Source organism: Mobula hypostoma, chromosome 9 (assembly GCF_963921235.1).
Source record: "Mobula hypostoma chromosome 9, sMobHyp1.1, whole genome shotgun sequence".
Classification (NCBI taxonomy): Eukaryota; Metazoa; Chordata; class Chondrichthyes; order Myliobatiformes; family Myliobatidae; genus Mobula; species Mobula hypostoma.
Genome location: NC_086105.1, coordinates 32,918,346 through 32,933,874, shown reverse-complemented (window position 1 = coordinate 32,933,874; position 15,529 = coordinate 32,918,346). Strand labels below are relative to the sequence as shown.

The window sequence follows — 15,529 nt, the reverse complement described above, 5'->3', positions numbered from 1 at the left end:
GATTAGTGATTTGGAAATAGTATGAAAATATATCTCACAAATTAAATAATGTTGATTTTTATAAAGTAATTAAAGAAACCTATCAATATTAGAATCAAGTTCATTGTCACTGACATATATTGTGAAAGCTTCTGTTCTAAGGCAGCAGCTGCAGTGCAAGATGTAAAAATTACAATAAGTAAATAGCGTGAAATAGTTTCTTGTGGAACATGATTTTTATTGTAAGGTATAATTATGCTTTATCTATCATTTACAGCGGCAATGTGTGGAGTATGCCCTCAAAGCTCGGCCTCTACGTCGTTATATCCCAAAGAATCCTTATCAATACAAAGTGTGGTATGTGGTTAATTCCACATACTTTGAATACCTGATGTTTGTCCTTATATTGCTGAACACTATTTGCTTGGCAATGCAGGTAGGAGAAAAAAGATATTGAAAATTGCTTTGTGTAATTAATGTTTTGCTGCACTTGCAAGGAATCCACAAATGCAGAGTTTGAACAACACAGTGGAATTTTTCCAGCCATTTGCAAGGTGAAAAGACACTATAATACACAACCCTAACCATAAATGCTGCCTGGGCAGGGTGAAAAGCATTATCAAGGATGCATCTCACCCTAACCATGGACTTTTTACTCTCCTCCCATACGGTAGGTGCTACAGGAGCCTCCGCTCCCGCACCAGCAGGCACAGGAAGAGCTTCTTCCCTGAGGCTGTGACACTGCCGAACCTCACATCACAGCGCTAAGCAGTATTGCATCTGTATTGTACTGTCTCAGTACTTTTATATTTGTATGCTGTAGCACTTACTTTTTATTCACAGTTATTTTGTAAATAACACTATTCTTTGCATTTCTGGTCAGATGCTAACTGTATTTCATTAGCTTTGTATCTGTACTCGGCACAATGACAATAAAGTTGAATCTACTCTAATCTAGCCAAGGGAAATGGTTACCAGTCACACTTTGGTAAAGGTTTAAGGATATGCTCAGTTTCCTTGTAAGAATATAACATCCTTATTGACTCTTAGAAGCCCCTTGCCCACAGAACACAATAGCATAGGTTCTGCAGCCAGCCTTGTCTCTGTTAACACTCATCCCAACTGCCTGCATATGGCCCTTATCTCTCTATTCCTTTTATAATCACGTGCCAAAGTGCCTTTTAAATGTGACTGTCATATCGGTACCTCCACCACCTCCCAGCAGAACATTCTAGACACTTTCCATTCTTTGTGTTAAACTGTTTGAGTTGCCCTCTCCCCTCCCCCCAACTAACCTCACTGTAGGCCTGTGCCCTCCTTTATTTGAAATTTCCACACTGGCGGGGAAAAAAAGACTCTGATTTCTAAACTGCCTATGCTTCTCATAATTTCATATACTTATGTCAAGTCGGCCCTCATCCTCCAATGCCCCAGAGAAAACAATTCCAATTTGTTTAGACTCTCCCTTTAACCAATACACCCCAATCCCAGCAACACCTTGGTGGATCTCATCTAAATCCTTTCAAAAGCCTCCACATCTTTCCCATGATGCACCCACCTGAAGTGCACACAGTAATCCAAAGGTGACCTAACCAAAGATTAGCTGCAACATGATTTCCCAACTTTCATACACAACGCCCCAAATGATCAAGCCAAGCATGTCGTATGCTTTTTTTTATATAACCTTATCCACTTGTGTTGCTGTTTTCAGGAAATTAAGAGTTTCAGAATCAGGATGAGGTTTAACGTTGCTGGCATATGTCGTAAAATTTGTTGTTTTATAGCAGCAGCACATTGCAATACATAATAATAAAAAAAATTACAATAAAAAGTATAACAAAAGAATTAAGTTAAGAAAGTAGTGCAATAAAGAGAGGAAAAAACTAATTAGGTAGTGTTCATTGTCCATTCAGAAATCTGTTGCCGGAGCGGAAGAAGCTGTTCCTGAAACATTGAACGCACACAAAATGCTGGAGGAACTCAGCAGGCCAGGCAGCATCTAGGAAAAGATGCTGCCTGGCCTGCTGAGTTCCTCCAGCATTTTGTGTGTGTTGCCTGAAACATTGAATGTGCGTCTTCAGGGTCCTGTACCTCCTCCTTAATGGTAGCAATGAAAAAGCATGACCACCATCCTGGCCACGCTCCCTTCTCGCTGCTGCCATCAGGAAAAAGGTACAGGGGCCTCAGGACCCACACCACCAGGTTTAGGAACAGTTATTACCCCTCAGCCATCAGGCTCTTGAACCAGAGGGGATAACTACACTCAATGTCACTTGCCCCATCATTGAACTGTTTCCAGAACCAATGGACTCACCTTCAAGGACTCTTTATCTCATGTTCTCAATATTATTGTTTATTTATTTATTATTGTTTCTCTTTTTTCCTTCTCTTTCTTTTTCTATTTGCACAATATGTAGTTCCTTTTGTGCATTGGTTGGGTTGCCGTCTGTCCTGTTGGGCGTGGCCTCTCATTAATTCTATTGTGTTTCTTGTATTTACTGTGATTGCCTGCAAGAAAATGAACCTGAGGGTTGTATCTGGTGACATATATGTACTTTGATGATAAACTGTACTTTGAACTTTGAAGAGGGCGTGTCCTGGGTGATGGGGGTCCTTAATGATGGATGTCACCTTTTTGAGGCACCACCTTTTGAAGATGTCCCCGATTCTGAGAAGGCTGGTGCCCATGGTGGAGCTGGCTGAGTTCACAACCTTCTGCAGATTTTTCTGATCCTGTGTGTTTGCCCCTCCACACCAGAAGGTGATGCAACAGGTTAGAATGCTCTCATGGTACATCTATAGAAATTTCCAAGAGTCTTTGGTGGCATACCAAGTCTCCTCAAGCTCCTAATGAAATATAGCCACTGTCATGCCTTCTTAGTAACTGCACCAATATGTAGAGCCCAGGATAGATGTTCAGAGATGATGACACCCAGGAACATGAAACTGCTCATCCTTTCCACTGCTGATCCCTTGATGAAGGCTAGTGCGTGTTCCCTTGACTTCCTGACGGCCACAATCAATTTCTTTGTATTACTGACTTTGAGGGCAAGCTTGTTGTTCAAACACCACTCAACCAGCTGATCTATCTTACTCCTTTACACGTCCTCGTCAACACCTAAAACTCTGCCAACAGTACGTGTCATCAGCAAATTGATAGATGCCATTTGAGTGTTGCCTAACCATACGGTCATGGATGCAGAGAGAGCAGAGCAGTGGACTAAGCATGCATCCAGTGTTGATCGTTAGCGAGGAGGAGCTGTTACTTCCCAATCCGCACGGACGGTGGTCTCCTGGTGAGGAAGTCAAGGATACAGTTGCAGAAAGTGGTACAGAAGCCCAGGTTTTGGAGCTTGTTGAGTAGAATGGAGGATATAATTGAGCTATAAGCAATAAATAGCGGCCCAACATAGGGATTACTAATGTCCAGGTGATCCGAAGCTAAGTGGACAGCCAGTGACTGCATCCTCTGTAGACCTATTGTGATGATCGGCAAATTGCAGCAGATCCAGGTCCTTGCTTAGGCAGGAGTTGATTCTGGCCATGAGCAACCTCCCAAAGCACTTCATCATAGTAGATGTGGGTACCATTTGTCAGTAGTCGTTGAGGCAGTTCACTCTGCTCTTCCTTGAATCTGGAATGATTGTCGCCCTTTTGAAGCAAATGGGAACCTCCAACTGCACCAGTGAAGATTGAAAATGCCTTTGAACATTCCCATCCTTTAGATGGCACAGGTTTTTAGGGCCTGACACGTTGCAAGAGTTCATTCTCATGAATGACGTTCTGATGCTGGCCTTCAAGATAGAGATCACAGTGTCACCAGATGCTTCAGGGATTTGCACAGGTAGTTTTATTCTCCTTTTTGAAGCATCAGAGCCATTCATGATGTTAGGTTTCACCTTCTAAGAAGTAATGGCCTAGAAACCCTGCCAGAGCTGACTTGTATCCAATTCCATCTCTAACCTCAATAGGAATTGTTTCTTCACTCCTAAAATAACCTTCTGTAGATCGTACCTGGACTTTCTGTATAGTTCTGAATCACTGGTCTTAAACACCACAGATCTAGCCCTCAGCAGACTACGAATCTCCTGGTTCATCCCCAGCTTTTGATTTGGGTATGTCCGGTATGTTTTCGAAGGCGAACACTCTTTCACACAGGTCTTGATGAAGTTGGTGACAACTGTGGTGTGTTCCTTCAGATTTAAAGATGAACCCCTGAATATTGCCTGGTCCACCAACTCAAAGCAGTCTTCTAAGCTCTCCTCTACCTCCCTTGACCATATCTTCTTGGTCCTCACCACTGGTAATGTGATCTTTAGTCTCTGCCCAGACACTGAAAATAGAAATAAGGCCAGGTGAACGGACATTTCAAAGTGTTGGCATGAGATGGTGCAGTAAGTGTTCTTGATGGTGGTATATCAGTGGTCAAGTGTGTTGGCTCCTCTGGTTCCACCAGTGATAGGTGGTATTTCAGACTTCGTCAAGCTAGCCTGATTGAAATCCCCTGCAACGATAGGGAAGGCATCATGTTCTAAGTTGTGTGAGGACTGATAGAGAACCACCACATCTGTATACCATGATGAGTTCATCGTAAAGCATACTCCACCTCCTCTATCTATAAAAGACTGAGCTGACCTTTCTTTATGGTGAATGGTGAAACCATTGGGCTGCAGCACAGCATCCTAAATGGCGGGTATAAGTCATGTTTCTGTTGTCTCTCTGGTACTGCAATCCTGCTCTGAGGTCTTCAGTTTTATTTTCCAGAGACTGTACATACATTCGCCAGCAGGATAGTCAGGAGAGAGGGCTAAAGCCTCTGCGTTTCAATCGCACCGATAGCTCAACGCGCTGGCCCTTGCTTCTGTTTTCTTAAAGGGGAACTGCGCTCGCAGCCCTGAGTCTGCCGTCCAGGGTACGCTGATTTTGTGTATCATCTTAAAATGACGCTGCTTACTGAAGTGCCCGTGGCTGTGCCTGTGGATTCAGCTCTAGTAGTCCTAATTGGGAATATTTGATGATTCCTGTCAGAGTTGCATGAAGCAAAGGAGCATCTGCGCCATCTTTACTTCTCTGCACCCCAAGATCCTACTGTGCAATAATGCTCCTGACAGTCTTGTCATTTATGTATACTTCCGTATCGCATTTGTCCTCCCAAAGCACAACATCTCTCACTGTCTGGCTAAAGCTTTGTTTACTATTTCTCTGCCCCCAAATTCACAATTGATCTGTATCCTAGTGCATCCTTTGGCAAATCTCCTCACATTACACAGCCATCCTCACTGACCATGAGTACTCAAAGTGCAAAAGAAGCATTCACAGTGCCTTTGAGAAATTCAAATCCATGCATCAGGTGCCTGCAGAAGCAGGTGGAAGGATTATATCATCAACAAAACCCAATCCCAATCCACACCCTGGCTCCTTTTCATTTCCCACATCGCCTCGTTGCCTCATCAGCCTCCTCAGAACCCACCAAACTCAGGTGAAATCATGTCCTCATCAATCCTGATGGACAGCTTAAGAAACAGAAGAGTTTAAACTATTTTATAATTTATTTACTGGGACTGCTTTATAATTTATTTACTGTAAGTTTATGTGCAATTTATTTATTTATAAATGTAGAATGTATTGTAAAGTGTACATCATTTATGGTGTGCTTCATTTGGTAGTGAAATAAGAATGTTCTTTATGCAGGACTAAGTGGGGTTTGGATGCTCTTACTGCTAATTTAATAGAATAGTATTTAAATTACTTAACATTATTGATATGTGTTATAGACTGCTTTTTATTCATGAGACATTAGCAGAGATGTCTGTTTTGCCAACTGGACTTAACACAAATTCCATGCAGTACAGAAAGAGAAACTGGGCACAAAAAAATCACACACCAATAATAGACTTTAAATCAAGGAAACCAAATGCATCAAATCTGGCCACACAATCTTTGCCAACTAATTTTTATCACCTTGTGGTGTGCCCAGGAAAAGTTAGAACATTAGAACATTTTTGACAAGAACAGGTCATTCTGCTCAACAAAGCTAGCCAAATTCCTATTCACATAGTGTGTTGAAATAGCTATTGAGTTTAGATTTGGGAGTCTCTAAGGTACTATTCTCAACTACACAACTAGGTAGTTTGTTCCATGTGACCACAACTCGTTGTGTAAAGAAATACTTCCTGATGTTAGTCTGAAATCTCCCTTTAACCCGTATCCACCTATGGCCCTGTGTCCTCATTGATGGATTAGTTTTGAAGTAGCAACTAGCATCCAACTTACTTATGCCTTTAATGACTTTGAACACTTCCATCATGTCTCCTTTCATTCTACATCTATTCGGGCTAAAAAGATTTAATTGTTTTAACCTTTCTTCAAAGCTCATATCCTGCAGATCTGGAATGTCTAGTCACCTTTCTCTGAACTCTCTCTGGTGCCTTCACACCCCTCGCACAATATGGAGACCAAAACTGTACACAGTACTTGAGGTGTGGCCTTACAAGCACATTATAGAGCTTAAGGGGAACATCTCCAGACTTAAATTCCATTGAGCGCATTATATAGCCCAACATTCTATTAGCCTTCCTAATCACTTCTGTGCATTGTCTCGATGATGATAGTGAGGAGTCTGTCCATTGTAATGGTCTCCCAAATCCTTCTCATACAGTGCCCATTTTAACTCAACCCTCCCCCCATTGTATATTTATATCTAATATTCCGACTTCCTATATGTAAGCTTTACACTTAATTATATTACATTTCACCGGCCATTTATCTGCCCACATCTGGATTTTGTTTAGATCTAATGGTATTGATTCTGCTGCCTGAGTGTTATCAGCCCATCCCCCAGTTTTGTGTCATCAGCAAATTTTACTGGTTTATTTGTTAGGTGCTTATCCAAATCATTAATGTAAATTAAAAACAGCAGCAGCCTCAAAACAAATCCCAGCGGAACCCCACTTTTAACATCATCTTGGTGTGAAAATGATCCTCTCACCATAACTCATTGCTTTCTGTTTCTGAGCCAATCCTGCACCCATTCACACACCTTCCACTGAAAACCTTTCTCCTGTCATTTGATTATTAACCTCTCGTGGGGTACCTTGTCAAAAGTTCTGAAAGTCCAAGTAAATTATATCATCTGCTCTATTGTTATCATAAATTTTAGTTGCCTCTTCATAGAACTCCTGCATATTAGTAAAACATGATTTCCCCTTTTTGAACCCATGCCAGTTTTCTGCTAACATGCCTGTTCTTATCAGCTGCTCTTCCATCTCATTCTTTATTAGTGTTTACATTATCTTACCTATGATGCACGTTAGGCTCACTGGTCTATAGTTACAAGGGTCAGTGTGATTACTTTTCTTATACAGTATACCAGGACAGGATTAGCCCATTTCCAGTCCTGAAGAATTTCCCCAGTCTTCACTGACTTTTGAAAAATACATGTTAGGGGTTGGTATATATAATTACAGACCTCTTTAAGTACCCTTGGATATATGTTGTCTGGCCCTGAAGATTTATTAACTTACAGCCTTTTCAGCTGAAGCAGGACCTCGCTTTCTAAGATCTCTTAGTAACTTAAAACAACTTTATTTTTCTCCACATTTACTGGCATATTGCTAACGTCTTCATAGGTGAATTCTTCAGCAAACTATGAATTAAGAGTATCCACTATGTCCTTCTCTGCATAACTTAACACCCCACTATAATTCCTCATACACTTAACTTCCTCCTTGACCTTTCTTTTACTACTAAAGTATTCAAAATAATCTCTTGGAGTCAATCTTAGCATTATCAGCAATATCCTTCTCATCCTGCCTTTTGGTAATTTGAATTTCCCTCTTGACTATAGCTAGCATATTTTCATATGCCCCACAGTTAACATCATTACTATTTCTTCTTTATTCCTTATATATAGTGCCTTTAAGAAGAATCCCACCCCCTTGAAAGTTTTCATTTGTTATTGTTTTAAAACATTGAATCACAGTGGATTTAATCTGGCTTTTTTGACAATGATCAACAGAAATAGACTCTTTTGTGTCAAAGTGAAAACAGATCTCTACAAAGTGACCTAAATTACAAATATAAAACACAAAATAATTGATTGCATAAGTATTCACCACCTTCAAGTCAGTTTTTAATAGATGCCCTTTTCCCTCCAATTACAGCCTTGAGTCTATGTAGATTGGTCTCCATCAGCTTTACACATCTGGACATCCCCATTCTTCTTTACAAAATTGTTCAAGCTGTCAGATTGCATGGGGATCATGAGTGAACAACCCTTTTCAAGTCCAGCCATGAATTCTCAATTGGATTGAGGTCTGGGCTCTGACTTGGTGACTTGGACACTCCAGGACATTAACTTTGTTGATTTTAAGCCATTCCTGTGTAGTTTTGGCTTTATGTTTGGAGCCATTGTCTTGCTGGAAAACAAGTCTCCCAAGTCGCAGTTCTCTTGCAGACTGCATCCGGGTTTCCTCCAGGATTTCCCTGTATTTTGCTGCATTCATTTTACCCTCTACCCTCACAAGTCTTCCAAGGCCTGTTGCAGTGAAGCATCCCCACAGCATGATGCAGCCACCATGATAGGGATGGTGTGATTTGATGATGTACGGTGTTTGTCTTATGCCAAACATAGCATTTAGTCTGATGGCCAAAAAGCTCATTAGACCATAGAATCTTCTTCCAGCTGACTTCAGAGTCTTCCACGTGCCTTATAGCAAACTCTAGCTGGAACTTAATGAGTTTTTTTTTCAACAGTTACTTTCGCCTTGCCACTCTCCCATAAAGCTGTGACCAGTGAAACACCCGGGCAACAGTTGTTGAATGCGCAATCTCTCCATCTCAGCCACTGAAGCTTGTAACTCCTCATTGTCATAAGTCCCTTGGTGGCCTCCCTCACTAGCCCCTTCTTGCATGGTCACTCAGTTTTTGAGGACAGCCTGCTCTAGGCAGATTTACAGCTGTGCCATATTCTTTCGATGTCTTGATGATTGACATAACTGTACTCCAAGGAATATTCAGTGACTTAGAACTTGCTTGTATCCATCTCCTGATTTGTGCTTTTCAATAACCTTTCTGTGGAGTTGCTTGAAGTGTTCTTTTGTCTTCATGGTGTAGTTTTTGCCAGGACACCAATGCACCAAGAGTTGAACCTTCCATATACAGGTATAGTTTTACTACAATCAATTGAAACACATTGACTGCACACAGGTCTCCAAAAACAGATCCCATTTAATTAATTATGTGACTTCTAAAACTGGCTGCACCAGTAATAATTTGGTGTGTCATATTAAAGGGGGCAAATACTTATCCAATCGATTATTTTGTGTTTTATATTTGTAATTAATTTAGATGACTTTGTAGAGATTTGTTTTCACTTTGACATGAAAGAATACTTTTCTGTTGATCAGTATCAAAAAAAGCCAAATTATATCTACTGTGATTCGTTGCTGTAAAACAATAAAACGTGGAAGCTTCTAAGCGGGGGTCAATACTTTTTATAGGCATTGTAGCCTTTTCTTCAATAATTTTTATGTATAGCTTTGTTCATCCATATAATAGTTGATCTATTATTTTTATTGTTTCTCCTGACCTTGGGTATGAACATTTCCTGCTCTGCGTGTATTACCTCTTTAAATTGACCCCATTGTTCCTCAACTGAACTCAAGGAGTTCTTTGTGGCTGAAGCACCTTCAATAACTCCAAAAGACTGAGGTTGGGTAAAATACTGAAAGGCTTTTATTCGCTGTACAATACGACCTCCACAGTGAGTGTCTGCCCCTGGACTGAGGGGGAGGGGCAAGGCGAAACACCTTTATACAGGACTCTGTGGGAGGAGCCACAGGGGCCGTCAGCGGAGGGGCGTGTCCAGACAGGTAACCCAGTTACAACTTATATATGGTTTACCACATTCACCCCTCCTTTTTTTAAGAAAGAGTCCCGCGGGGTGAAGTGACTGACAATATTTAAAGCAAGTATATTTACAGGTCAAGTCTATCAGACGGTCGAGTCCGTCGCTGTGATCTACGTAGCACCAGCGGTGATTGCACCGGCGATGGCGGTTGTGCTGGCTCCAGCCTGACTTGAGGTGCCAGCACGTTAGGCGCTGTTAATCCTTCGTGTGTGTGCGTCGCGCCCAGTATGGGAGTGTCGTGTGGTGTCTTGTGTAGGGTTTGGAGTGCGCAGTGTCTGGTGGGTGCATATATCGGTGGATATGGGGTTAATAGTCACCACGGAGTGCTCAGGGTAGGGGCCCGGTGCTCCTGCGGGCGCCAGGTTGCGGATGGAGACCGTGTCCTCCCGCCCATCAGGTAAAACCACGTAGGCATACTGGGGGTTCGCATAAAGTAAGTGAACCCTCTCGACCATCAGGGAGTATTTATTGTTCCTCGCATGTTTCCGGAACAGCACTGGCCCCGGGGACGTCAGCCAAGTTGGTAGGGTGGTCCCAATGGTCGACTTTCTGGGAAATGAAAAGATCCGCTCATGAGGGGTGGCATTGGTGGACGTGCATAACAGGGAGCGGATGGAGTGGAGTGCCTCGGGAAGGACCTCCTGCCAGCGGGAGACCGGCAGTCCCTTTGACCTGAGGGCTAAGAGTGTGGCTTTCCACACTGTGCCATTCTCCTTCTCTACCTGCCCACTCCCCCGGGGATTATAGCTCGTGGTCCTACTAGTTGCAATTCCCCTAGCCAGTAGATATTGGCGCAGCTCGTCACTCATAAACGAGGACCCTCTGTCACTGTGGATATAGCATGGGGTATCCGAACAGAGTGAAGAGCTTGCGCAGGGCTTTTATAACTGACGTGGTAGTGGTGTCGGGGCAGGGATGGCGAAGGGGAACCGCGAGTACTCGTCGATAACGTTAAGAAAGTACACATTGCGGTCGGTGGAGGGAAGGGGACCCTTAAAGTCAACACTCAGTCGCTGAAAGGGGCGGGTGGCCTTGATGAGTTGTGCCTTTTCAGGTCGGTAGAGGTGTGGTTTGCACTCTGCGCAGACTTGGCAGTCCCTGGTCATCATCCTGATCCCCTCAGGGGAGTAAGGCAGGTTCCGGGCTTTCACGAAGCGGAAAAGCCGGGTGACCCCCGGGTGGCAAAGATCTACATGTAGGGCGTATAGCCAGTCGATCTGCGTGCTGGTGCATGTTCCCCGGGATAGGGCATCGGAGGGCTCGTTGAGCTTCCCAGGCCTGTACATGATGTCATAGTTGTAGGTGGAGAGTTCGATTCTTCACCTCAGAATTTTATCATTTTTGATTTTGCTCCGCTGTTGGTTATTAAACATGAATGTGACTGAACGCTGGTCAGTTATCAGGGTGAATCTTTTGCCGGCGAGATAGTGCCTCCAGTGCCTAATAGCTTCCACTATGGCCTGGGCCTCTTTCTCCTCCGCGGAGTTCCGAATTTCAGGGCCTTGAAGGGTACGGGAGAAGAACGCCACCGGTCTTCCTGCCTGGTTGAGGGTAGCAGCCAGCGTAAAGTCAGAGGTGTCCCTCTCTACTTGGAAGGGAATGGCCTCATCCACCGCATGCATTGCTGCTTTGGCAATGTCCCCTTTTATACGGTTGAAGGCTGTGTGGGCCTCAGCAGAGAGGGGGAATGTGGTGGACTTGACCAGGGGGCGGGCCTTGTCTGCGTAGTTAGAGACCCATTGGGCGTAATATGAAAAAAAGCCCAGGCGCCTTTTGAGGGCTCTGAGGGTGTTGTGAAGAGAGAGTTCCAACAGGGGACGCATACGGTCACGGTCAGGGCCAATGACTCCATTCTCCATGACACAGCCAAGGATAGCAAGTCAGATGGTCCCAAATACACACTTGTCCTTGTTATAGGTGAGATTGAAAGCTTTGGCCGCTTGGAGAAATTTTTGGAGGTTGTTGTCGTGATCCTGCCGGTCGTGACCACAGATGGTGATGTTATCCAGATATGGGAACGTGGCCATCAGTTGGCACTGGTCCACCATCCGGTCCATTGCCCTCTGGAAGACAGATACACCATTCGTGACACCGAAGGGGACGCACAGAGAGTGATAAAGCCTGCCGTCCGCCTCGAAGGCGGTGTAAGGGCGGTCCTCCCGGCGAATGGGGAGCTGATGGTAAACGGATTTTAGGTCTATGGTCGAGTACACCTTGTACTGTGCTATCTGATTGACCATATCCGCGATGCGGGGTACAGGGTACACGTCGAGCTGCGTGAACCTATTGATGGTCTGGTTGTAGTCCACGACCATCCTATTCTTCTCCCCGTTCCGAACAACCACCACCTGGACCCTCCAAGGACTTGTGCTTGTCTCAATGACCCTCTCCCTGAGCAGCCGCTGCACCTCCGACTTAATGAAGGCTCTGTCCCCCGCGCTGTACCTCCTGCTTTTAGTTGCCACGGGTTTACAGTCGGGGGTCAGGTTGGCGAACAGCGGTGGGGGAGGGATCCTGAGGGTGGAGAGGCCGCAAGTGGCGTCGGTAGTGTGGCATTTGGCATGATGTTGGGTGGGATGTGCGGGTCGGTGTGTGTGTGTGTGTGTGTGTGTGTGTGTGTGTGTGTGTGTGTCAGTAGCCGGGTATGTGACGTATCCCTATAAAACAGGGGATTTACGACAGTAATTGGCGGGAGGGGCCCATCATACTTCATAGTCACGCTTTTCAGGTGGCTCTGGAAGTCGAACCCCAACAGCACAGGGGCACACAGTTGAGGCATAATCAGTAACGTAAAGTCCCGATATTCTGTGCCCTGCACCACTGGTGTCGCTACACAACCCCCCCCCCCCCCCCCGGATGTCTGTTGTATGCGACTCGGAAGCCATGGTGACCCTCCGACTTACCGCCCATATCATGAGTCCGCAATGCTGCATCGTGTCCGGGTGGATAAAACTCTCCGTGCTGCCTGTGTCAAATAGGCAGCTTGTCCTGTGCCCCTCCACCAGGATGTCCATCATTGACCTTGCGAGCTGGTGGAGAGCGCTTTGGTCGAGGTCATGGAAGCCAGGGTTGGGTCGCTGTCTTGGTCCGGCGCGGTGGTGTGCCCCGTGAGCACCCGTTGGTCGTAGGCAGTGGGAGGTGGCGCCGACCAAGATGGCTGCCCCCATGCCTCGCATGTGGTGGCAGCGTGCAGAGAAGATGGAGGCAGGCAAGATGGCGACCCCCATGTTTCGCACGCAGCGCTGCTCAATCCCGCTCGCGGTTTGGACTTACAGACCTACGCGAAGTGGCCCTTCTTTCCACAGCTGGAACAGGTAGCTTGTCAGGCCATGCAGCGTTTCCGGGGGTGCTTCTCCAGTCCGCAGAAGTAGCACTTCGTGGACTCGCGACTGGCTGCAGCCGAGGTCGATTCGCCAGTGGGTTGTGGGAACTTGTGACTGGCGGCAGCCGAGGTCGATTCACCAGCGGGTTGCGGGAACTTGTGACTGGCGGCAGCCGAGGTCGATTTGCCGGCAGATTGAGGGGTCTGTGGCGCCCACGAGGCCATCAGGGGATCGCGTGCCTGGAGAGCCTCGGAGTTATGCAGAGCGGCCTCCAGCGTGTCGGCCAGTTCGATTGCCGAACTTAAGGTAAGATCGGCTTTTTCCAACAGCTGCTGGCGCAGGTACACTGACCTGGTCCCCGTGACGAAGGCGTCTCTCACTAGGAACTCTGCATGCCGCACCGCCATCTGCTCCTGGCAATTGCAGGCTCGCACAAGCGTCCGTAGGGCCTGGACGAACGCAGCACTTGATTCCCCGGGCCATTGTTGCCGTGTTGCTAAGCGGTGCCGAGCATAGACGCTGTTTATCGGCCGCAGGTATTGTCTTTTGAGGGCGCTCATCACGCCATCATAGCTCGGCTGGTCTCTGATCAGCGAATAAACCCGTGGACTGACCCTGGAGAGCAGAACTCTGCGCTTCGCTACGGGGTCGGTCGCTTTAATCTCCTCTAGATACACTTCGAAGCAGGCCAGCCAGAGTTCGAAAGCGTTTCCAGCTTCAGGCGTTTGCGGATCGAGGTCTAATTTGTGGGATCTCAGTGCATGTTCCATGCTTTAAAATATACAGCGAATAAGATTGAAGCACCTTCAATAACTCCAAAAGACTGAGGTTGGGTAAAACACTGAAAGGCTTTTATTCGCTGTACAATACGACCTCCATGGTGAGTGTCTGCCCCCGGACTGAGGGGGAGGGGCAAGGCGGAACACCTTTATACAGGACTGTGGGAGGAGCCACAGGGCCAGTCAGCAGAGGGGCGTGTCCAGACAGTTAACCCAGTTACAACATATATACATGGTTTACCTTCTGAAGTTTTTGCCACATCTGCACGAACTTGTGTTTTTGAAATTCAATTTAATGGCTTTGGTTTTTACTCATATATTCTCCCAAAAAGGCTTTAAGACTAAAAATGTTATGATCACTTGTTCCTAAAGGCCCGACAACTTCTGTACTCAAAATTCTATCCTGATTGTTACGAAATATCAAATCAAGACAGGCCTCCCTTCTTGTTGGTGCATTAACATACTGGGTCAAAAAACAATCATCCAATAACTCAATGAACACACACATCAAAGTTGCTGGTGAACGCAGCAGGCCAGGCAGCATCTCTAGGAAGAGGTACAGTCGACGTTTTGGGCCGAGACCCTTCGTCCTTCGTGAGTCCTGATGAAGGGTCTCGGCCCGAAACGTCGACTGTACCTCTTCCTAGAGATGCTGCCTGGCCTGCTGCGTTCACCAGCAACTTTGATGTGTGTTGCTTGAATTTCCAGCATCTGCGGAATTCCTCATGTTTGCGTTTTTAAAATAACCCAATGAATTCACTTTCCCGTAATCCATCAGTCACTGGGTTCTCCCACACAATATTTGGGAAATTAAAGTAACCCATAGCTATAACATCACCCTCAGAATTTGCTTTTCTTGAAATATTCTTGTAGCCTGGGGAAAAGTACACACTCAGGACAACAAATACTTTTTCGGGTTTTAACTCCTTTATCGGTTTTTGATGTTTAAGTGCCAGAAGAGGGTCATGAAACAAAACGAACGAATTTACAACCAGTTCTTGCCATTACAATCTCAGTTTAACTTTCGATCCACACCCTCGTGTATGGACAGAATTGCGTATGCAGTATAAAAAATACCAGAACTAATACGGTACAAATATGGTAGTGGCAATCCTGAAGGAACACAATACAAACAACATTAGAATCCCACCCACCCTGCATCTTATACATAACAGCAAAAAATGTAAGCGAATACATCTCATCTAAGACATACACACGTGCTGAACTTCCGAACAGAGTCTAAGCATTCACGTTACGCGGTTACATGCACGATCAGTCCTGATACAATAAAGTTAGACAAAGGTACACTTTGGCACAATTTTTACAAGGTATTGTCTTTTAGTTAAATTACAGGAAGACTGACCTACTTGGCTGGTGAGGAACTTTGCCCCAGCCACACGATCCAGCATTGAGTCATTTATTCGAGAAAGTCTAAAGCATCCACATGTAAAACATGTCAAATTACCGATATTCTCAATTTGCCAACAAGCATAAACGAATTCACATGGATATTGTCTATTGCTCACCTTTCCTCACCA

General features: G+C 45.2%; 1 protein-coding gene across 2 annotated transcripts in view; it reads left to right on the top strand.

Annotated features, from left to right (window-relative positions):
• The window catches only part of cacna1c (calcium channel, voltage-dependent, L type, alpha 1C subunit), a 669,326-nt gene that overhangs the window by 508,365 nt on the left and 145,432 nt on the right, over positions 1-15,529 (top strand). For both annotated transcript variants that reach the window (XM_063058026.1, XM_063058027.1), the window contains one exon: positions 257-415. In XM_063058026.1, coding sequence (XP_062914096.1) covers positions 257-415 — 159 coding nt within the window. The remainder of the gene's footprint in view (positions 1-256; positions 416-15,529) is intronic.